A 25,156-nucleotide genomic window follows, 5' to 3' on the forward strand; every position below is an offset into this window, starting at 1 on the left:
AAAATGTCAATTCACTATTGCTTTATGTGGTATTTGTGGTTTGTTTGTGGGGGAGCTTATCGGAATCTGGAAGCCCCCGGATTCCCCCTCACGAGTGAATGAGTATGTGAATGAGTATGAGGTTTTGTACCAAAAGAGTGATAAAAGTAAAAATGCAGAGCCAGTTTTTGACAGTTTTTGAACAAAATGTAATTGTCCCCCCCGGTGCAGATCCACAGTCAATTACAATGAACGCCAGCCCCCTTAAGTAAATATATGTGCTGTAGGAAAGAATAACTTCTTCTAATAGTAGCTGAACAAGACTTAGCAATGGCACTGGGACTGTACAACCAGAAGTGTCACACCAGCAAAGACAAAAATGTACGAGAAGGGTGTCTGATTTTAGCCTAGTCATTACCCAAAAAGGACCATCTGCCTCGCCTCCATTTACGTTGTTTTCAATGTGTTCAGCCAGATGGGAGTTTAAGAAAGTTTTTGTGATATAAATGACACGTCACATAATTATGCTTAGTAAACATAATATCAAGTCTGACGACTGCCGTATGTTGTGCTCTAACAGTTAAAAGTTTGTATATCTACAAATCATTTACAAAGATCAGCAGGAAGTTTGGCAATGAAAGGGCCAGAACAAGGAAGAATTGTTGTGAAGCATGTGTTATAAATGTGACTGGTTGTGCTCCACGTTGTGCACTTCTATCTAGCAAACTGTTTAATAAATCTTTATATTTGCAGCCAGGGGGGGGGGGGGGGCGGGGACGGATTTGAGCCCCTGCTGATTTTGTGCATTTGCCCACTGACAAAGAAATGATCAGTCTATACTTTTAATTGTAGGTTATTTTAACAGTGAGAGACAGAATAACAACAAAAATATCTAGAAAAACGCATTTCAAAAAAGTTATAAATTGATTTTCATTTAAGTATTTGATCCCCTATCAATCAGCAAGATTTCTGGCTCCCGGGTGTCTTCTTTACAGGGAACGAGCTGAGATTAGGAGCACTCTGAGGGCCAGTTCACACCAGACGCAGTTCTGTACAGTTCCGTGTGCATTTTTTCTGCACTAAAAATGCATGCACAGTGTTTTACATGTATTCTAATGTCTCTAGTTGACACCATGCAGTCAGTTTCTAGTCAGTTTCCGGAGCAGAAACTGACCGGAAACTGACTGCATGGTGTGAACTAGAGCCAATGGAATACATGGAAAACACTGTGCATGCATTTTGTGCAGAAAAAAAGCACACAGAACTGAACGGAACTGCGTCTGGTGTGCTCCTAATCTCAGCTTGTTAGGCTGGGTTCACACTACGGTTTTCCCGTCCGTCAGCCGCATACGATTTCAGTATTGAAAACGTACGGGCACGGACGGGAAAACGTATAGATAGACAATGCATTGCAAATCGTATGCACTCAGATGCATCCGGGTGCGTACGATTTGCTGGCAAAACGTTTTTTAAACGTACGCAAAACCGTGTTCAACCACGGTTTTGCAGTCGTTTTTAAAACAGTATGGCAACCGCATACGTTTTCCTTTAACATTAATGTCAATGGAAAACGCACATATGTGCGGTTCCATACGTTCCCGTCCGTTTCAGCCGCATACGGTTTTTCATATAAATAGTATGCGGCTGACGGACGGGAAAACCGTAGTGTGAACCCAGCCTTACCTGTATAAAAGACACCTGTCCACAGAAGCAATCAATCAGGCCTCGTACACACGACAGAGTTTCTCGGCAGAATTCAGTGAGAAACTCGGTCAGAGCCGGATTCTGCCGAGAAACTCTGTCGTGTGTACACTTTCGGCCCGATGGAGCCGCCGAGGAACTCGTCGAGAAAATAGAGAACATGTTCTCTATTTTCTCGTTGTTCTATGGGAGAACTCGGCCCGCCGAGCTCCTCGGCGGCTTCAGGGCTGAACTCGCCGAGGAACTCGACGTGTTTGGCACGTCGAGTTCCTCGGCCGTGTGTACGAGGCCTTCGATTCCAATCTCTCCACCATGGCCAAGACCAAAGAGCTGTCCAAAGACATCGGGGACAAGATTGTAGACCTACACAAGGCTGGAATGGGCTACAAGACCATCGCCAAGCAGCTTGGTGAGAGGGTGACAGCAGTTGGTGTGAACAGAATATGTCACTTACGCCTAGCAAAGCTCACAGGTATGGGTGCCAATCCCTAATATTAAATATGAACAAACAATACTGGGAAGGGGACTTTCTAGGCACCAATGACAATGACAGTGGGGCAGATCCACAGACAGAGTACGCCGGCGTATCTACTGATACGCCGGCGTACTTTCAAATTACCTGCGTCGTATCTTTGGTTTGAATCCTCAAACCAAGATACGACGGCATCTGGGTTAGATCCGACAGGTATACGTCCTCGTACGCCTTTCGGATCTAAGATGCAATACTTCGGCGTCCGCTGGGTGGCGTTCACGTCGTTTTCCGGCCGTCGCATTCTCTTACGTCGTCTCTAGTCTGCTTTTTGCGGCGTATAGTTAAAGCTGCTTTTTTGCGGCGTATAGTTAGATTTGCCATGTTAAGTATGGCCGTCGTTCCCGCGTCGAAATTTGAATTTTTTCCTTTTTTTTGCGTAAGTCGTCCGTGAATCGGGATGGACGTAAGTCACGTCTAAGTTTAAAAAATGACGTCCTTGCGACGTCATTTTGCGCAATGCACGGCGGGAAATTTAGAAACGGAGCATGCGCAGTTCATTCCGGGCGGGGACGCGCTTCATTTAAATGAAACACGCCCCCTATTTGCCGATTTGAATTCCGCCGCCAGAGATACACTACGCCGCCGTAACTTACGGCTCAAATTCTTCCAGGATTCGAACCAGCCAAAAGTAAGTTACAGCGGCGTAGCGTATCTCAGATGTGAATCTGCCCCAGTGTGTGTAAAAAATACAAAATTATTTTATTTAAGCATAGAAAAACATAAAGATGAGATAACCCCCATGGGGTTACCATTGGGCTCTATTGCCCTTGTGACAGATTAAGAATTCTAAGTATGACATGTTTGTTATTTAAAAAAAAAAAAACCTTTAGAATCACTTTAAAGTGCTATTAAGCTCATGTATTAAGAAATAAAATACAGAGGCACATTTTATTTAGTCGATTAGCTGCTGTTTAGTTTTTTCTCAATGCCGTCCTTTCCTAAAATGAATAACTTGAAGGTCTCCTTGGGGTCACCCTTACACAGACAGCCTGCTCTGTAGACCACAGCACTGCTCTGATCACCAGTTCTCAGACTGACGGTCTACTCTGTAAACGGCAGCAATGGTTTCACGCTATATGTGTGATGTATACAGTGTTTGCAACCTAACAGGAGGTTCAGGGAAGCTGAGTGGAGAGTCATACAGTAAACACAATTTGAGAGCAAAATAATCATCAAAAAACAGTTAAAAAAAGATAGACAATGTATGAAAGTGGTTAAGAGTGTCTTTACTGCTTGCCTTACTGGTATAGTAATTGCTCTGCCACAGCTTAGCAGGCAATGCAGCAGGTGGTAAAGCTTGCCCAGAGGTTATTAGCAGCAATATACCCACTATCAACAGTATATACAAAGGGAGGGAAAGCTTTTTTCAGATTTTGTGAGACTGACAAATCCTGAATCATCCTGAATTATTTCTGTTATATATTTGTATTTATGCATACTCTATGATTACATACCTGCAATATTATTTTATGTATTTATATTAACTTATTTATTTGTTTTTCTTTATTTGTTTGTCTTGATTTTATTATTGTTCACTGGGATCTGAGTACCCTAAAGTGTTACTAAACCTAAAACAGTTTTTTACCTTAAAGCGGATGTGCCACAGGGAAAATAATATTAAAAGCCAGCAGATACAAATACTGCAGCTGCTGACTTTTAATATTAGGACACTTACCTGTCCTGGAGTCCAGCGCTGATCGCAGCAGAGGAAGAGCGATCGCTCGTCTCTCTGCTGCTCCCCCCGCCATCCACGCTCAGGGAACCAGGAAGTGAAGCGCTGCGGCTTCACTGCCCGGTTCCCTACGGCGCATGCGCGAGTCGCGCTGCGCCCGCCGATTGGCTCACACGCTGTGTGCTGGGAGCCGAGTGTTCCCAGCACACAACGGGCGACAGACGGGATGTGACGGAATGCCCGTCTTTCGCCCGTAGCGTGTGGCCGGAAGTGGGTGCAAATACCTGTCTTTAGACAGGTATCTGCACCCCCCTCCCCCCTGAAAGGTGTCAAATGTGACACCGGAGGGGGGGAGGGTTCCGATCAGCGGGACTCCACTTTAGGGTGGAGAACCACTTTAAAGTGGATGTAAACCCCACATTTTTTTTGATGTCACAATGTAGAGAATAAGATTTCCTATTATCTGTGCCCAGTCTTGCCACATAGAGTTAATCCAGCTCTGAGCAATCCTCTTTTATTGTTCAGTGAAAATTAACAGACTTCCAGATAAAACCCTGTCTAAATAAAAAGTCCTTTCCGTCCCCTTGCTTCGAGTGACATACATTACCTCTCACAATAAACTGTGGATCACCCCCCATATTATGATAAACATCCAGGAATGTGCATGTGTCCAAGCTAGTGCACGAGATATGTAAAAACCCTGTCACTCGAAGCAAGGGGACGGAAAGGACATTTTATTTAGACAGGTTTTTATCTGGAAGTCTGTTAATTTTCACTGAACAATAAAAGTGGATTGCTCAGAGCTGGATTAACTCTGTGTGGCAAGACTGGGAACAGATGATAGGAAATCTTATTCTCTACATTGTGACATAAAAAAAAAAATACATTTGTTGGGTTTACATCCACTTTAAAGGGGTTGTAAAGGTACAATTTGTTTCCCCTAAATAGCTTCCTTTACCTTAGTGCAGTCCTCCCTCACTTACTTTACCTTTTGCTTTTAAATGCCCTTATTTCTTCTGAGAAATCCTCACTTCCTGTTCTTCTGTCTGTAACTCCACACAGTAATGCAAGGCTTTCTCCCTGGTGTGGAGTGTCGTACTCGCCCCCTTGCTTGGACTACAGGAGAGTCAGGATGCGCTCTACGTTGCAGATAGAGAAAGGAGCTGTGTGTTAGGGGGCGTCCTGACTCTCCGGTAGTCCAAGGGAAGGGGCGAACACAACACTCCACACCAGGGAGAAAGCCTTGCATTACTGTGTGGAGTTACAGACAGAAGAACAGGAAGTGAGGATTTCTCAGAAGAAATGAGGGCATTTAAAAGCAAAATGGAAGGATGAGGTAAGTGAAGGAGGACTGCACTAAGGTAAAGGAAGATATTTAGGGGGGAAAAAAATTACCTTTACAAACCCTTTAATGCATTGTTTGCATTAAAGCGGGGTTCCAACCACAATTAGCATTTTTTAAATGTATGTCCTTTCATCCTGCGTTTTTATATTATAAATCTGGTCACTTACTATTTTACAATCCGCCGCCGCTCCGCATAGTTATTCAAAAAAGATAGTTTATAAAACTATGTCCACACCGTTGTCATTTTGCTTGTGGGCACTGTAAAGCCCACAAGCACTTACTTCCTGGAAGTCTTGGATGGGGAGTGATAATTGGGTAGCGCAGTGCATCCTGGGAAATGATGACACACATTTCCCAGGAGCATTAGAGGGAGATGATGTCAGGATCCTAGGTGATTCCAAAGGCAGATTTCGTGGGACTGCATAGCAACAGGCATTTCCAGATTCTTTTATTTTTTAGGTCTAATGAGCACAATCATGAAAAAAACATTTTGGGATGGAAACTCCACTTTAAGGTAAAAAAAATCAGTTTCTCTGTGCCCCTCCTTTTCTGTGTGAAAGGGAAGAGAGGGGAAAAGAGATTGGCGCTGTGCACGGCTGCATCTATTCTCCCCTCTTTTCCCTTTTACACAGCATTCGAGCAGCAGCAAAAGCCATTGGCTTCTTCAGATGCAGTGAAGAAGAAATGAGAAATGGGCCTAAGTACCGCTGTGTAAATCTTTGGAGCGCTGCTCCATATATACACAGGTTGGGAACGCGCAGACTACGCTCTCCCCATAGCTAGCAGCTGGCTATGGTAGTCACTAAGAAGAAGAGGAGGAGCCAAGATCGCCGCCAGGGACCCCAGAAGAGGAGGATCGTGGCCACACTGAGAAATACCACTGCAGGTAAGTATAACATGTTTGTTAATTTAATTTTGTTATTTTCATGTATACCATATTGTTGGGCTGGCAATAAAAAAACATCCTTATCCTCATCCCGCTGCTATAGGGTACTGACACCAATGATGAGCCACTATTCCTTCTACTGACACTAATGATGAGGCACCATTCCTTTCACTGACACCAACAATGAGTGACTATCCCTCTCACTGGCACCAAAGATGCAGCACTATTCCTCCTACTGATACTAATGATGGGGCACTATTACTTCCACTAACACTAACAATGGAGCACTAGTCCTCCCATGGACACTAACCATAGGGGACTGTTCCTCCTCCTACCGACCAGAGGGTCTGTGGTAATTAATTTACTCCCACTAACCACCGGCCTGAGACATTGTTTATTCCCATTGATGATGGGGCATTTTTTATTCCCGTTGGCCACAATCTGCCCCCCCCCCCTCAAGTCTGAAGAACAGTAAACTGACCATTTGTTTAGAAAGTTTGGAGACCCCCTGATCTAAAACTAAACCCCTCTCAATCAATTCTGTTATAACTGCTTCTCCCTGCATGTCAGTGTTAATGTACGCTGAACTGTGCAAGCGCATGAAGATGTGACTCCTGTGCACATGTGCAGGAGTGACATCATTGCAGCCTGACCAATCAAGCGGTCAAAGAGTCCAAACCCAGAAGAAAGACCGGGAGAAGATGGACGCACCAGTGACAGTTGACACTGCAGTGTTGGAGAGGGGATGATTTGGTAGATAAATCTGCCATAATGTGCTAATATGCTGCCCTGAGTGCCCTACTAGTATATTTTTGCATAAAGGTATAATAATATTTTAAAATGGTGTAGTGAGTATCTTTAATTTGTTTTTTCAAACAAAAGTTGGTTACGTTTGATTGAAATCCCCTAAAAATTGCTGTATGTATGACCAGTGCCGATCCTGACCTCCCTGGGGCCCTAAGCAAAGTGACATGTCACATTAACCACTTCCCGACCTCCTCATGTAAATATACGTCAGCAGAATGGCACGGACAGGAACATGCACGTACCTATACGTCCTCTGCTTGACGTGGGTCGGGGGTCCGATCGGGACCCCCCCCCCATACATGCGGCGGTCGGCAAGCCTCGGGGAGCGATCCGGGACGACGGCGCGGCTATTCGTTTATAGCCGCTCTGTCGCGATCGCTCCCCGGAGCTGAAGAACGGGGAGAGCCGTGTGTAAACACGGCTTCCCCGTGCTTCACTATGGCGGCGCATCGATTAAGTGATCCCTTTTATTAGGGAGACTCGATCGATGATGTCAGTCCTACAGCCACACCCCCCGACAGTTGTAAACACACACACAGTGAACCCTAAATGTTACAGCACCCCCTGTGTTTAACTCCCAAACTGCAACTGTCATTTTCACAATAAACAATGCAATTTAAATGCATTTTTTGCTGTGAAAATGACAATGGTCCCAAAAATGTGTCAAAATTGTCCGAAGTGTCCGCCATAATGTCGCAGTCACGAAAAAAATCGCTGATCGCCGCCATTAGTAGTAAAAAAAATAAAAAAAATAAAAATGCAATAAAACTATCCCCTATTTTGTAAACGCTATAAATTTTGCGCAAACCAACCGATAAACGATTACTGCGATTTTTTTTACCAAAAATAGGTAGAAGAATACGTATCGGCCTAAACTGAGGAAAAAAAATGTTTTATATATGTTTTTGGGGGATATTTATTATAGCAAAAAGTAAAAAATATTGAATTTTTTTCAAAATTGTCGCTCTATTTTTGTTTATAGCGCAAAAAATAAAAACCGCAGAGGTGATCAAATACCACCAAAAGAAAGCTCTATTTGTGGGGAAAAAAGGACGCCAATTTTGTTTGGGAGCCACGTCGCACGACCGCGCAATTGTCTGTTAAAGCGACGCAGTCCCGAACTGTAAAAACCCCTTGGGTCTTTAGGCAGCATATTGGTCCGGGGCTTAAGTGGTTAAAGTTGAGAAGTGGGGGGAGGGGGTGTTCTGCTGTCAGAAATGACATCTTACATTAAAGTGAGAAGTGGGGGGGTGCTGACTTCTTACCTCTTCTCCCATGCAGCCAGAGAGTTGAGAAGCGGGGTGAGGGGCTGGAAAATTACTTCTCACCAGACGGGGCCTCTAGTAATTTGGGGGGCCCTCCGCAGCTTTGCGGGGGTCCTAAGCGGCTTGCATAGTGAGCCTATAGGGTGGATCGGCCCTGTGTATGACCAACATTAGAAATGAATAGAAAGTGATTGGAGACTATTTATGAGCAGCTGTAAAAGATACTGTATTTTTAACACAATGCAACACAACAATCAGGAAGTAAAAACTATGTACATTGCATTAGGTTACATGGAAAATATATTTGTATTAAATGACATCAATGTAAAACTAAAACAGATCATATATCTTGGGAGTAAGAAGAGTCGCCTGTCAATGAATATCGGACCAAATTTTCCTATCAGGTTGCCTGGAAATGCTCTCAGAACTATAACAACCTCGTTGCTTCATATGCCCTGACCTCAGTCTATTGTTTTTAGCTCCCACGCCTTGGTTTCACAAGGGCATGTCATAATCACGGGCAAACAACAAAATCAAAATTAATAAAGTATACGTAAAATCAAGACTTTTTCAGTTCTAGATAGCATAAAAATGGTTGGGACCTATATCAGTTTTTCTTGTTAGGTCAGTGTTTTTCTGGGAGATGGATGGGATGTATCCTTCTAGACGATTGTCACCAAAACAAATTTACTCATTTCACCTCACTTCCTGTCCCTGTGACAACTTAAAATTTTAGACGTCCCATAACTTACTGTACTCGAGACAATGGTCATCAGACCCAATAGTGAGAGTGAACCTTCCCACCAAGGAGAAGGAGAGTATTAAAGTGGACCTTGCCCCCTTTCCCTAAAATTCAGATCAGCATGCATCTCTCCAGGACTGGTTACTCTAAAAACATTTAGGGCCAGATTCTCGTAGGAGCGCGTAACTTTGTGCGGGCGTAACAGATCTGATTTACGTTACGCCGCCGCAACTTAGACGGGCAAGTGCAGTATTCTCAAAGCACTTGCTCCGTAAGTTGCAGCGGCGTAGCGTAAATCGGCCGGCGTAAGCCCGCCTAATTCAAATTGTGAAGAGATGGGCGTGTGGTATGTAAATTATCCATGACCCGACGTGATTGACGTTTTTCACTTACGGCGCATGCGCCGTCCGTGGAATATCCCAGTGTGCTTTGCGTCAAAGTACGCCGCAAGGACGTATTGGTTTCGACGTGTACGTAAATGACGTCCAGCCCCATTGACGGACGACTTACGCAAACGATGTAAAAATTTCAAATTTCGACGCGGGAACGACGGCCATACTTACCATTGGTGCGCCGCTCTTACGCCACCATATAGCAGGGGTAACTTTACGCCGGAAAAAGCCTAACGTAAACGGCGTAACTTTACTGCGTCGGCCGGGCGTACGTTCGGGAATTTGCGTATCTAGCTGATTTACATAATTTGACGCGTAAATCAGCGTAACACCCCTAGCGGCCAGCGTAAGTATGCAGTTACGATCCGACGGCGTAAGAGACTTACGCCTGTCGGATCTAAGAGATATCTTTGCGTAACTGATTTTAAGAATCAGGCGCATAGATACGACGGCACAACGCAGAGATACGACGGCGTATCTGGAGATACGCCGTCGTATCTCCACTGAGAATCCGGGCCTTATTTTTATTTTTTTTGCTTTTACTTACCTTTTTTGGTTTTAACTTCTGGTTTCCCTAAAGGCTAGTGGTGATGATGTAGCCTTGACCACAAAAATGCCACCTGCGAAGGTAACATCACCATTTCTTTCAGGGAGATCTCATACCTAAACTATGGGATTGCGCAGTATTGCCACACTGTGCATTTGGGAGATGAAGCACACAATGCCGTGCTTCATCTTACACATTATGACATTACACTCATTTGATGGTAACAAAAACTTTGCAAGACTCCAGGGGAAGGGTTAATGCAGATGCCTGTGACATTGTGTGGCACATGTGCAAGTTGAGGCACATAAAGTCATATGCTCCATCTTGTGTAGCACAACAATACTCTTAGCAGAATCATGACCTAAAATTTTAAAAATGGCGGAGCAGGAGCCCAGGCAGTACAGAGGCAGAATGAAAGTCAATAAAAATGAATAAAAAGTCACACAGGCATAGGTAAGTATACTTGTTTATGTACACACTGTCACATATTTTTTGGCAATTTTGTAACTGGGGTCTACTTTAAAATCTTGGAGATTCTAACCCCATTTCACATTCTATCCAAGACAAAAAATGGCTTTTCAGACAATTTAGAAAAATACGCTCACTGTGTTAGAAAAAACAAGCTGCTGAAGGGTATAAAGTTCAGGGACCTTGAGTTGGCTGCTCATTCCCGCAGGAACATTCGTTGCCTTGACATGCCAGAATTACATTACACATACAATCTTCCTACCTTTTTCTTACTCTGTAGCCCTGATGAAGGGAGCACTATTGACCTCCAATATGCTTTGGCATTTTACTCAATAGCAATAAAAAGCCTTTAAAAACCTGGTTTCTTGATTTTCTGTTTGTGCTTCAAACACATGTAGGCAGGTGCAGTCTATTTTCTCCACTGCAGGTAGTGCTCATCCAAAGCGGCAATACGGGTGGAGAAGGAAATCTAGAAGAGCCTTGCTCCTCTATGATTTCCTCAGTCAGAGAGGGACAGGATCCAACTGGAATGCTGGTATCCCATGAGACCTTGATGGTCATCTTGGGTAAGGCAGAGTCTATTTAAAAGAGAAGTAAAGGCATTTTTTCCATATTCCTACTTACCTTGGTGGATGCAGCATTGGTCCGATGCTGCATCTGTCCCTCAGCACCTCTACACTGAGAACCAAGTTTTCAAACACAGCCGATAAATCGGTATTCAGAGCTCCATGAGCAGAGAGCTGCAGACTGTCAGTCACAGCTCTCCGCTCTTTTCCCCCCTAGCTCATTGGAGCGCTGAGCTGTGGAGGGTGCGGAGCAGCCGTCTCAGGCTTTCAGTGGCTCGCTGAGAGGCTGAGACTGGTGTCAGTCCAGGCACCTGGCAGCTCCAGACTCTGTGACATTGGTGACGTTAGCAGAGAGAAGACTTCAGTCTGCTCTCTGCTGAAAATGCATCACAGGAGTGCAAAACCAATTGCACTCCTGTGATCCATAGGAGAAGTCTAGCCAAACGAGGTTTGGCTGGACTTCTCCTTTAAGACCCTGGCTCCAAGGTTTGGTACATATTTTGCCTGTGAGTAGGGACATGTCACCCGTCACTCTGTCTGATAGGAACAGTGATTAGCATCAAGGAGAGGTTCAAGACAAATAGGGAAAGTGCAGGAACACGCCATACTTCCTGGAAGCCTCAACGCTTGGGTAAGGACTGGTCTGGCCACATTCCACCCCTCGAGACAAATGCTGTCGGTACGCCTGTGACCTGCTGCCACTACTCGTCTCTGTTCATTCTGAGAGTGTCTTTCCACTGGTCTTGCTGTACATTGTTGTACTTCAATTTCAATACAGTTCTGTTTGTTTTTAAACTCATTTGGACTTTGTTTATTGCCGCCGCACCACACGGTACCTCCCCACTCACATATCAGGGTAACTGACAGAATCTGTCTATATGATCAGGTAAAGTGCACACTCTGCTCCTGCACACTCCAATGGAAAGGTCATCTGCTATCCGAATGAAAAATAAATGATCTTTCTGTAGAGATGAATGATGATTGTGTTTATTAATGATTCCTGTGTATATTTGCATGAAAAGGAACATTATAGCACAACCATGAACTAACCAAGAAAAGTCTCCAATATGTAGAAGAAAAAAGGAAGCTTGCAGCACATTAATATTTATATTTAATATTTTACTCAAACTTGTAGCAGTAGCAACTGTTTTGAGCTTTCATCAGCTCTTCCTCAGGTAAGAAACCAATCTGTTTGAAACATCACTCCACTTGTCTCCCCCAGTTTGATTTGAATAAGGTGTCGGCCATGAAAGTGTGTCCTCACCCTAGTATAACGCTCAATGTTGACAAGAAAGGCCACAAACTAATGATAGCCTTTCTTAAGATTTGGTTTATTCAAGGTCTGTATCAGAGAATTCCTACCAAGTCACACCCCTCAAGTGCGTTTCTCACAGGTAGGGCATAATAGTCAATGAGTCCACCTTTACATGAGTGAAATGTATTAGAGGGACTGTCAATGATACAGACCTTGAATAAACCGGATCTTAAAGCGGGGTTCCAACCACAATTAGCATTTTTTAAATGTATGTCCTTTCATCCTGCGTTTTTATAATATAAATCCAGTCACTTACTATTTTACAATCCGCCGCTGCTCCGCATAGTTATTCAAAAAGGATAGTTTATAAAGCTATGTCCACACCGTTGTCATTTTGCTTGAGGGCATTGTGAAGCCCACAAGCACTTACTTCCTGGAAGTCTTGGATGGGGAGTGATAATTGGACAGCGCACTGCATCCTGGGAAATTATGACACACATTTCCCAGGAGCATTAGAGGAAGATGATGTCAGAATCCTAGGTGATTCCAAAGGCAGATTTTGTGGGACTGCATAGCAACAGGCATTTCCAGATGAGTAAACATTTTTTTTTTCTTTTTTAGGTCTAATGAGCACAGTAATGAAAAAAAATATTTGGGATGGAAACTCCACTTTAAGGAAGGATGTCATTAGTATGTGGTCTTCCTTGTCTGGTTACACTTTAACAAAGGAAGTATTTATACATAGAGGAACCAGAGGTAATGCATTCAAAGAGACAGAATAAAAATAGTGGGCCAGATTCTCATACAATTGCGGCGGCGCAACGTAACCCGTTTACGTTATACCGCCGCAAGTTTTCAGTGTAAGTGCCTGATCCACAAAGCACTTACATGTAAACTTGCGGCGGTGTATCGTAAACACGTCCGGCGCAAGCCCGCCCAATTCAAATGGGGCGTGTACCATGTAAATTAGGCGAGCTCCCGCGCCGGACATACTGCGCATGCTCAGTTTAGAAATTCCCGCCGTGCTTTCCGCAATGTGACGTAATTTTTTAGACCGGCGACGTGCGTAGCGTCCATTTGTATTCCCGGACGTCTTACGCCAAAACAAAAAAAAATTGAAATTCGACCCGGGAACGACGGCCATACTTTAACATGGCTCGACTAAAGCTAAGCCATGTTAAAGCAGGTGTAACTTTGCGACGGGAAAAAATTACTAGCGACGACGTAACGAACGCGAAAACCTTAGTGAATCGCCGTAAATCCTCATTTGCATACCCGACGCTGGAATACGACGCGAAATCCCCCCAGCAGCGGCCAAAGTACTGCATCCTAAGATCCGACGGTGTAAGTCAATTACACCTGTCGGATCTTAGGGCTATCTATGCGTAACTGATTCTATGAATCAGCCGCATAGATACGACAGGAGATACGACGGTGTATCAGGAGATACGCCGTCGCATCTATTCTGTGAATCTGGCCCAGTATGTATAAGGACACAAAAGGTAGCTGTAAAAAAGACTCAACAACACAAACAAGAGAATAAAGGAAAAATTGTAATATGTTAGTTTACAGTATGTATTCCTTCACAGAAACCCAATGTAAGAGCAAAAGAAAAGATCAAAATATGATAATCACTTGAGCTACATTGACAGAAATAAATATACCGTATATACTCAAATATAAGCCAAGCCGTAGGTCCCCTGGACCCCAAACTTAGCACACATGTAGCCCACAGAGGAATGCAAAGTGTGTTGTCCGGGGGACCTACGGCCGGGGAGCACCGATTTTTCAAACCAGGCATCCCTTCCATAGACTCCCATGTTAAACGATAATTTCTCCGGTGAATTTGGGGACCCGAAACTTAGCACACATGTAGCCCCAAATGTGCAAAGTTTGTTGTCTGGGGGACCTACAGCTGGGGAGCACCAATTTTACAAAGCCGGGCATCCCGTCCATAGACTCCCATGTTAAACGTCAGGCTAGTCATGGACACAGTGAGGCATGGGCATAGTGAGGCATGGGCACAGTGAGGCATGGGCACAGTGAGGCATGGGCACAGTGAGGCATGCACATGGACACAGTGAGGCATGCAGATGGGCACCCTAGGCTTATATTCGAGTCAATAAGTTTTCCCTTTTTTTGTGGTAAAATTAGGTGCCCCGGCTTATATTCGGTTCGGCTTATACTCGAGTATATATGGTAGGTCCAAATCAGAATTCAAACTCTGTGAGTGGAGAGTATTAAGAAGGTCGAACCTGTTGTATCTCCAGTTTTTTTTAATCTTGCTCCCACCTCCTCTGTTTTTAGGAATAAGGGGCCAGATCCTCAAAAGGGATACGCCGGCGTAACTGCTGTTATGCCGTCGTATCCCTGTTTCTAACTATGGAACTGATCCACAGAATCAGTTTTCCATAGTTAGGCAGAAGATCCGGCATGTGTAAGGGACTTACACTGCCGGATCTTAGGATGCAGTACCGCATCCGCCGCTGGGGGCATTTGCTGTCCCCTCAAAATAACTCAACACACAGCCATTAGTGGCAACAAAAGTGAGTACACCCCTAAGTGAAAATGTCCAAATTGGGCCCAAAGTGTCAACATTTTGTGTGGTCACCATTATTTTCCAGCACTGTCTTAACCTTTGGGGGCATGGAGTTCACCAGAGCTTCACAGGTTGTCACTGGAGTCCTCTTCCACTCCTCCATGATGACATCACAAAGCTGTTGGATGTTAGAGACCTTGCGCTCCTTCACCTTTCATTTGAGGATGTCCCACAGATGATCTATAGGGTTTAGGTCTGGAGACATGCTTGGCCAGTCCATCACCTTTACCCTCAGCTTCTTTAGCAAACCAGTGGTCATCTTGGAGGTGTGTTTGGGGTCGCTATCATGTTTGAATACTGCCCTGCAGCCCAGTTTCCGAGGGGAGGGTATCATGCTGTGCTTCAGTATGTCACAGTACACATTGACATTCATAGTTCCCTCAATAAACTGTAGGTCCCCAGTGCTGGCAGCATGAGTGCCCCAGACCATGACACTCCCACCACCCTGCTTGATTGTAGACAAGACACACTTACCTTTGTACTCCTCACCTGGTTACCCTCACACAAGCTTGACACCATCTGAACCAAATAAGTTTATCTTGGTCTCATCAGACCACAGGACATGGTTCCAGTAATCCATGTCCTTAGTCTGCTTGTCTTCAGCAAACTGTTTGCAGGATTTTTTGTGCATCATCTTTAGAAGAGGCTTCCTTCTGGGACGACTTTGATGCAGTGTGTGGCGTATGGTCTGAGCACTGACATGCTGACCCCCCACCCCTTTAACCTCTGCAGCAATGCTGGCAGCACTCATACGTCTATTTCCATAACCCCCTAAATCCCAACTCCAACCAGAACTCTTAACCCCTGACCATGAAATTAATCTTAACCTAATCCCTTAACACTAACTTAACTTTAAACCCTCACATATACCCAGTGAAGTGACTGATCTCAGGTGATACACAGAGATTGAACAACAACTCCTTCATAAATTGCATTTGTTTATCTGCAGCCTCTTTTCTCTACCACCAGTAGAGAATAATAAAAGCAAGGGGTGAGGAGCTGAAGTTACACATTGCTCTGAGCCCTCATAGGAGGGAATAGACACACCCCCTCCACACAGCTGAAAAACACTGAAACCACTGATCCCTGCGGGAGATTAACATGTACAAACATGTCACTGCCAAGAACAAATTATAGTATGCATTACACTGGGCCATCTAATGTCTGTACAGATCTGGCCATATGATAAGGCTAAAACAAACACAGTATACAATATATATTTCAGAACATCCCTAGAAGAAGCTAAATGTTCTCTTGAATTTCTCCTTTTCCCTTCACTTTTGTGTTTTTTTTAAATTTTTGGAATGTGCAGTGTGCGTTAGTTGAGGCATAGCTCACAACCATCCCTGATTTCGGGGGACTGTCCCTGATTTGGAGCAATGTCCCTCTGTCCCTCTTTCCTCCTCATTTGTCCCTCATTTTGGTCTGATTTATATAGTTGTATATAAAATGCACTATGTATCTATCAAAAAGTGTTTTCCAGTGCTAAACATTTCATCCAGTTTCTAAATTGCTGCATTTGTAAATTCCAAAAGTCAATATAAAGGAATAGTAGTGGGGGGAAAAAACAACACTTGTGGATTTACCCAATCTTGTTTTTTGTACAATTCTCCTTTAAGGGGGTGTGGCAAGGAGTGTGTCCTATGCCTGCACACTTTTGCTGATAGGTGTCCCCGTTCCCATTTTTCAAAAAGTTGGGAGGTATGGTTGAGGTCATGAACACTGCTCTATGCACACTACATATCCCACAATGCAAAAACAATAGTCCATCTCTGGAGCAAGCAAATGGAGAACGGACATAGCCACCCTCTAACAGGAAGTTAGATCACAGCAGCAAAATGCAAAGGAATTTGGAGATTTGGGGGAAGCTGAAAGTAATAAAACCAGAGTTAAGTGTCATATTAATTTGGCAAATGAAAGCAATCTTCTCTGGGTCTGGCACACGTCAAACACTAGAAGTATGTTACTTGGTGATAACAATCGGTACATAGAGATGAGACCATGCCAAAAAGCTGCTACATTCCACTTACATTTTGTCTTCAAAACAGATTGTAGGGCCGACTACATTGGCTGCTCCACTTATGATTTTGAAGGCATAGTAATTTTCCGAACATTCCTTCTCATTTCCGCATTTGGTGTGTGTTTTTTTATGACCTGGAAGGAAGTAAAATCCATCAAATTTTACTAGAAAACACAGCATGTGAATTGCACTTTTTTTTTATATATATAAAGAGGGCCTTAAATGTGACCCTCTACATCACCAAAGGGCCACACATAATATTCAATTAATGTAATGCTACCCCTACTGGATTTCTCCTGGGGAATATAGGAATACTGGATACCCCAAGCATTTCATTGAAGATTAACCCTTTCATGACTAAGCCTATTTCTGACATTTGGTGTTTACAAGTTCAAAAACGTATTTTTTGCTAGAAAGTTACCCCCAAACATTATACAGTGGGGATCGAAAGTTTGGGCACCCCAGGTAAAAATTTGTATTAATTTGCATAACGAAGCCAAGGAAAGATGAAAAAATCTCCAAAAGGCATCAAATTACAGATTAGACATTCTTATAATATGTCAAAAAAAGTTAGATTTTATTTCCATCATTTACACTTTCAAAATTACAGAAAACAAAAAAATGGCGTCTGCAAAAGTTTGGGCACCCTGCAGAGGTAATATCTTGTACTGCCCCCTTTGGCAAGTATCACAGCTTGTAAACACTTTTTGTAGCCAGCCAAGAGTCTTTCAATTCTTGTTTGAGGTATCTTTGCCCATTCTTATTTACAAAAGTCTTCCAGCTCTTTGAAATTTCTGGACTGTCTGTCACGCACTGCTCTTTTAAGGTCTATCCATAGATTTTCAATTATGTTGAGGTCAGGAGATTGTGAAGGCCATGGCAAAACCTTCAGTTTACGCCTCTTGATGTAATCCCCCATGGATTTTGAGGTGTGTTTAGGATCATTATCCATTTGTAGAAGTCATCCTCTCTTTAACTTCAGCTTTTTCACAGATGGCATCAAGTTACCATCCAAAATTTGCGGAAATTTTATTGAATCCATTTTTCCTTCTACTCGTAAATGTTCCCTGTGCCACTGGCTGCAATACAACCCCAAAGCATGATTGATCCACCCCCATGCTTAACAGTTGGACAGAGGTTCTTTTCATTAAATTCTGTGCCCTTTCTACTCCAAACATACCTTTGCTTATTCCGGCCAAAAAGTTCTATTGTTCTATTGTTTCCAAAATGCATCAGGCTTGTCTATATGTTCATTTGCAAAGTTCAAACGCTGATTTTTGTGCTGAGGACATAGAAGAGGTTTTCTTCTGATGACTCTTCCATGAAGACCATATTTGTACAAGTATCTCTTTATAGTGGAATAGTGTACCACAACTCCAGTGTCTGCCAGATCTTTCTGGAGGGATCGTGCAGTCAAATGTGGGTTTTGAATTGCTTTTCTCACAATCCTGCAAACTGTTCTGTCTGATATTTTTCTTGGTCTTCCAGATCTTGCTTTAACTTCCACTGTTCCTGATGACTGCCATTTCTTAATTACATTCGGAACAGAGGATATTGACATCTGAAAACGCTTTGCTATCTTCTTATAGCCTTCTCCAGCTTTGTGAGCGTCAACTATTTTCAGTTTCAGTTTTCTAGACAACTGCTTAGAAGAACCCATGGTGCTGATTGTTGGGGCAAGGTCAGATGAGTCTGGGCATTTAAAACCTTTGAGATTGACATCACCTGGTCTTCCCAGACGATGATTGAGAACAATCCATGACACTGGCAGGTCTCAGCTTTGCAAAGGGGGCAGTGCACGCTATAAATTCTGCAGGATGCCCAAACTTTTGCAGACAACATTTTTTGGTTTTCTGTAATTTTGAAAGTGTAAATGATGGAAATAAAATCTAACTTTTTTTGACATATTATAAGAATGTCTAATCTGTAATTTGTAAACATCCCTTGTGACAGTAATAGGTGGTGACAGGTACTTTTTATGGAGGGATCGGGGGTCTAAAAGACCCCCGATCCCTCCTTTGCAATTTAAAGTATTTAGATCGCCGAAAACAGCGATTCTAAATACTGTGTATTTTTTTTTAAATCCAGCGCCATTGGCAGCCGAGTAACCCAGAAGTGACGTCATGACGCCATGGATCGGGTCTCACAGTGGGACGGGAGGCCCGGTCAGAGCGGCGGGAGGCGTCGAGGATGTTCCCTCCCGCTCCTCCGGCATTACAGCGAGCAGCTTTTAGCTGCATCAGTTGTTATGCCTGGATAGCAAATCACCGGCTCTAAACAGCGGTACCGGGATAATGCCTGCAGCTGCCTGCAGATGCATGAAGTCAGCTTCATCGGATATCCAACGAAAAAATCCATCGGATTTGATTCCATCAGATATTCGATCGTGTGTACACGGCTTGAGAGTGCATATTTTTAGCACTGATCACTGTATAAGTGTCGCCGGTCCCCAAAAAGTGTCAAAAGTCTCAGGCCCCATACTCACGAGCAAACATGTCTGCTGAAACTGGCCCGCAGGCCAGTTTCAGCAGACATGTTTGGTCGTGTGTGGGCGCGAGCGGGCCGAATTCCAGCAAACATTTGCCCGCCGGGCCTTTTCCCAGCAGACAAATATTCCTGGACTTGTTTTAAAACAGTCCGCTGGAATTCAGCCCGCTCGGACATGTACGGTCGTCAGTACAGACCTACCGTACATGTCCAGGCGCCCGCCGTCCCTCGCATGCGTCGAATGACTTCGACGCATGCGTGGAAGCATTTTAAAGGCGGGCCGCCCACGTCGCCGCGTCATTGTCGCGGCGACACCGCGTCATCGACGCGGCGACACCGCGGACACGCCCCGCGTATTGTTTACGCGCGGACTTCTGTACGATGGTGTGTACAACCATCGTACAGAAGCCCTCTGGCAGACATGTATGGTGGAAACGGTCCGACGGACCGCTTTCACCATACATGTTTGTCCGTGTGTACCCGGCCTAAGTCTTTTTGTTTCTTGCTTTAATGCAGAACTTTTCAAAGGGTAAAAATGGTTGCCAGGTAAACTAGGCCTACTCGTTTTGGCCGCTAGGCCTTAATCATGGCTAACAATAAAAACTTTAACACGCTATATATAGAATTGAAAAACCATGTGACAATAAGGGGAGAGGTAAATAAAAACACAGGTGTGCATAAAGATGAATCCAGTATATAGTATACAGAAGTGATTAAGTGGTTAAGTAAGGAGTAAAGGGCTGTCTCCAAGTGAGTCTGATCTCTGTTTGTGCATTGCTATATATCAGTGATGGCAAACCTTGGCACCCCAGATGTTTTGGAACAACATTTTCCATGATGCTCAACTACACTGTAGAGCATCATGGGAAATGTAGTTCCAAAACATCTGGGGGGCCAAAGTTCACCATCACTGGTATATAGTCCTACTTGGGTCTGTAGAGGCCTCCAGTCTGATCACTGGTGCATCTAATCTACTAGTGTTTAATGGAGTGGAGATATCAGGTCTGTGTGTCTATCTTTAACTGCTTAATGCCTCACAAGAGAGATGAACAGCTGCAGTTCAGCTGAATAGCAAAAGAAAATGCAAAGAGGCCTTAGAGCGTGCAAGTTCATGCACATTGTCAAATCTGTACACTTCTGTACAAGTTTCAATAACCAGTGTCACAAAGTAGTAATGAAGCTTGCCAAGTGTAATAAAATCATACTTACTAGGTTTCTCATCAGTCTGCTTATCTACAAGAAAAGAGAAAGAAAAAGTTTCAATAAACTGCAGGATTACTTTGTATTCCATCACTAGTTCTTTTAAAGCTACAGTACTTGTAAAGGTATAAAGCTGAACAGCAACACAATGTGGTGAAAATAAATGCGCTTTTGAGGCAAAAGTGATCATTACACTTATCTGAGCTTCTTAAACACCGTATTCCAGAACCCTGGGCATTGTTAAGTGTGACAGACTCACCCGGGACATCCCCGGACCGTCTTATGTCTAAAATCATCCTATGTCCACTAGGGGCATAGGATGACTGAGAAATGATATATTGGACTACCTGAGATGGAATTATTATCCACAATAGATTCCAGGATATCTGTAAAGTACTATTTACTATTTGTTGATTCTGAACTCAACGGGTTAATTGTAAGAATGACTCATTCTTAATGTTGGGACACATACTGTTAGATGCTAATGTCAATAACTCCAGCCATCTGTCTGTTCCCTGTGCTAATTGATCCTGCTATTGTGTGAAGATGTCATGTGTTTACACTTATGATAATATGTATTGTATAGCAGGTGAGCGAGGAGACGTGACATCTACCCTGCTATGAGTCACCTCGTCTGGGTAAATGATTAGTTAATTAGCTCATGTTAATTTATGTTCTGGTTACCTCCTAACTGTATATAAGGTTGTATTCTTGTTTCTATTAAACACTCCATGTTCAGCAGACAAACAAGTCTCGTCTCGTTGTGTGCTTGTGAGCAGCTGGAATATCTGATATCTATATCCAGACTGATAGGAAGCGGTATATGACGGAAGCACTCAAGCGGAGTGTGGGACGTTCCGTTACATTAAGTACCCGCGTTTCCCTCTTTGCAGCTATAACACCCTTCATTGTGTAGAGGCATTCCACAAGATTTTGTAGTGTGTCTATGGGAATGTGTGTCCTTTCACCCAAAGGAGCAATTGTTGGGTCAGCGATGTTTGGATGTCTGGAAATCCCTTTCGAAACGCATCAGCCTGCAGGGCCCCCGGAGAGGTCCCCCCTATGCCCTGGTTACCGTTCAGCAAACTCCCAACATTTTGAGATAGGAATGAGGGACCCCTACTATCAAACGCATGTAGGCATAGGACATGCCCCCTGCCACACGCTTAAAGAAGAATTTACCAAAGAAAAAGGTTAATTAAATCCACAAGTGCTTTTTTTACCACTACTATTTCTTTATATTTGCTTTTAAAATGTACAAATGCAGCAATTTAGAATTTGGATAAAAGGTTTAGCACTGGGAAACACTTTTTGAAAGATAAAAAGTGCACTTTATATACAATTATATAGATAAGACCAAAATGAGGGACAAATGAGGAGGAAAGAGGGACAGAGGGACATTGCTCCAAATCAGGGACAGTCCCTCAAAATCAGGGACAGTTGGGAGCTATGGTTTAGTTTGAAAGTGTTTAGTCACGGAGAGTGGTCTGATGAATTCTATTAATACCTATGCTTGAAAGTAGTTCTTTTTTATCATATTTATATACAAATTTGTGGGCATTCCTAATAAAGTTTAATACTTCTACAAACAGGCCCAGATGATCAGTAGTGGAAGTCAGTGTCCTACTGTATCCTGACTACCTGTCCCCTCTATGCCCTAGCTTTCCTCCATTGCTCTCCAACCTTCTGAACACAGGAAGTATCCATGTTCCTTCCCTTAAGAAAAAAGGGTACATGAGTTAGGACTCTCACACATGGGTTCCAAAAACTCCACATTTTTAGGTATTCGGGACTTTATTATTGATCTGCATGCAGCCTATTGCTTTCAATGGGCCTGTACACACAGGTGTGTAGCTATAGTTTAGAGATCAGTAAAAAAAAAATAGAAAAATCTGCAATACTGGTCAATACTGTACATGCAACGACTCATGTAAATCACACCTCCTCCTTTGAATAGTTGATTATATATATTGCATGATGGAATTTTTTTGTGTGTATATGTGTGTAAATGCTTACTTACTTTATATGGACTACACCTATATTTTTGCAAAAGGAACTTTCTGCAAGAAATATCCAGCATTCATACACTATGTAGCAAGGTCCTGGACCTCCAAAGACCTAAAGGTGACCTCCAGAGTCAGGGATAGCTGTCATCCGTCTTTGTAGAGTGGGTTACAAGGCATATTGGGTGTGATGCAAGATGGAGTGATGGGCGCCAGACACTTTTTGAATGCAAAAGTGATTTATTGTCTCTTAACAGAACTGTGGGAGAGAGGGTTAAGGCCAGGACCCTCTTAAAGCAGAGTTCCACCCATTTAAAAGTCAGCAACTACAAAAATTTTAGCTGCTGACTTTTGATAATTAAACACTCACCTGTCCCACGGTCCAGCGATGCGGGCGTGCAAAGCCCCGCTCCTCTCCCCCTCCTCCCCCTCCTCTCCATCTGCATTCTAACTGTGGGCGCCTGGCTGTGACTTCACAACCGGGCGTGCACTGCACATGCGCGAGCCGTGTTTAGGCACTAAGGGCCAGATTCTCGTAGAATCGGCGTTGGCGTAGCGTAAGCCATTTACACTACGCCGCCGCAAATTACTGGAGCAAGTGCTGTATTCTCCAAGCACTTGCTCCGTAATTTGCGGCAGCGTAGTGTAAATGGCCCGGCGTAAGGCCGCGTAATTCAAAGGGGGCGGCTTGTATTTAAATTAAGCGCGCCCCCACTCCGATCGAACTGCGCATGCGCCGGGCGTAAAAATAGCCCAGTACGCATGCTCCAGCTCACGACGGAAAACGTCAATGACGCCGACGTGAGCGTCATTGACGTAAACGACGGAAAAAGACGACGCTGACCCGACGCCATACTTAACATGGCATACGACGGACCTTAGTAAACTTACCCCTCATATAGCAGGGGTAAGTTTACGCTTACGGAAACATCGTAAATTCACTGCGTCGACCGCGCGTACGTTCGGGAATCTCGCGTAAAAAGCTTATTTGCATAGACGACGGGGAAAACGACGAGGCGACACCTAGCGGCGGGAAAAAAAATTGCATTTAAGATCTGACAGCGTAAGAGCCTTACGCCTGTCAGATCTAATGGATATCTATGCGTAACTGATTCTAAGAATCAGTCGCATAGATAGGACGGCCCAGATTAGGACTTACGACGGCGCAAATGGCGTTGCTCCGTCGTAAGCCCCTTGAGAATCTGGGCCTAAGTGTTCTAAACTGAGACTGCATATGGGAAAGATGTCATACTGTGCACCAAAATTGCTGCAGTAAAGCAATTAAAATAATGTGGATATATAGTAAATGGATGTGACCTGACACACACTATAATAAAAGTAGAACACATGGCGGCCTCCATCCCTAAATTTGTTATATAAAAGAGAGGAGTTTGTGGGACTTTAAATGAGGGAGCGCCATGTAAAAAGAAATACCATAAAAAGTAAATTACAGTACATGATTTATTTTTACAATCTTATATACATGTCAAATATTTTGTATTAAATAAATAGGTAGTCACAAGGCTTACTCTAGATATGCTGCTACATAGCATGCAATACAGAAATAAAATCAAAGACATGGCAGATATATGTAATAAAATCGGTAAGTATGTGGAATATGAACAGGTGATTGTTGGCATCTGGGGGCACTCTACGCGTTTCCTGGCATTTCAGCCAATCATCAGGAGTGTTTTTAGGACAGTATACTGGAAATGAGAATAAACAGAAATAATTGATGATGCATGAAAAATGGGGAAGTACAGGGACTGTCCAACAGAATGGAAATAGTTGGGAAACTTACTATGCCACCACAAGACCCGGTCCGGTATCTGCCAAGGAAAGAAGGGGGGTCCGGGCAGGATGTCTCCCCCGGGGTTGAAACGGGGAACCCATGAGAACGAGGAACAGTGCCCGGAGTAAGACACGGTGGTCACAGCCTGATCCAAAATGTTATGTGTGCACGTAAAGTGCATAGTGTACCTAAAACAATGTATCAAAAATAAATAAGTAAATAAAAAATATTTGTAAAGAAGAGGTAAGGAAATAACAATGTGTTCCCATAAGGGGATGCATGGGAAAGTGTGCAAAGGGGAGAGCCAGACAGGGGAAGAAAAAAACATACCATAAATTGGTGACTAGGCTCCCAACAAGGGAGGGTGACCTGTGTGCAGGATCAGATGTGTTGTTCCTAGTGGTTGAGTCAAGCAAATGAACCACCAGCCACTCCAAGGCTACTATATACCTCCATTCCCAGGTGGGGCCCCCATCAACATCATGCCTAATTGACCATTTAGCACAAGGAAGGCGGGGAGGGAAATCCCAGCTGCGTATGGTGAACCATCAGCAGTGGGTTCCCCGCCCAGCTAGTATGGTCAAAGATGGAAATAAACATCAAAGTGATGTCAGTGACGCTGTTAATACAGCATCAGAGCATGATGCCGATGCGCAGGAGGCCGACCCCAACACCCACCAAAGGGTGGGGGGAGGGGCCGGACTGCCACGCATCGCAACCCCGGAGCCAGAAAAACCACCCAGGCCCCCCCTACTACTTTTCCATGTGTTATATTTGACTCATTATTGCTACCAGACCAATTCCCAACTCCTTGTCTGGTGTGGTCTGGGTTTTTTGGGGGGGCCTGGGTGGTTTTTCTGGCTCCGGGGTTGCGATGCGTGGCAGTCCGGCCCCTCCC

The 25,156-nt window shown here is 43.9% G+C and overlaps 1 protein-coding gene and 1 long non-coding RNA gene across 4 annotated transcripts in view; both read right to left on the reverse strand.

The window, feature by feature from the left end:
* The window catches only part of FAM3D (FAM3 metabolism regulating signaling molecule D), a 75,913-nt gene that overhangs the window by 17,053 nt on the left and 33,704 nt on the right, over positions 1–25,156 (reverse strand). For all 3 annotated transcript variants that reach the window (XM_040359109.1, XM_040359110.1, XM_040359111.1), the window contains 2 exons: positions 20,473–20,496; positions 16,787–16,910 (listed from right to left, as the gene is read on the reverse strand). In XM_040359109.1, the coding sequence (XP_040215043.1) occupies positions 16,787–16,910; positions 20,473–20,496 (148 nt within the window). The remainder of the gene's footprint in view (positions 1–16,786; positions 16,911–20,472; positions 20,497–25,156) is intronic.
* LOC120945181 lies at positions 23,961–24,831 on the reverse strand. Its single transcript, XR_005750542.1, has 3 exons — positions 24,589–24,831; positions 24,268–24,446; positions 23,961–24,172 (listed from the first exon to the last, which is right to left on the reverse strand). It is a non-coding gene; the product is annotated as an uncharacterized LOC120945181 (long non-coding RNA).

The sequence above is a fragment of the Rana temporaria genome, chromosome 7 (assembly GCF_905171775.1).
Source record: "Rana temporaria chromosome 7, aRanTem1.1, whole genome shotgun sequence".
In the NCBI taxonomy this organism is placed as follows: domain Eukaryota; kingdom Metazoa; phylum Chordata; class Amphibia; order Anura; family Ranidae; genus Rana; species Rana temporaria.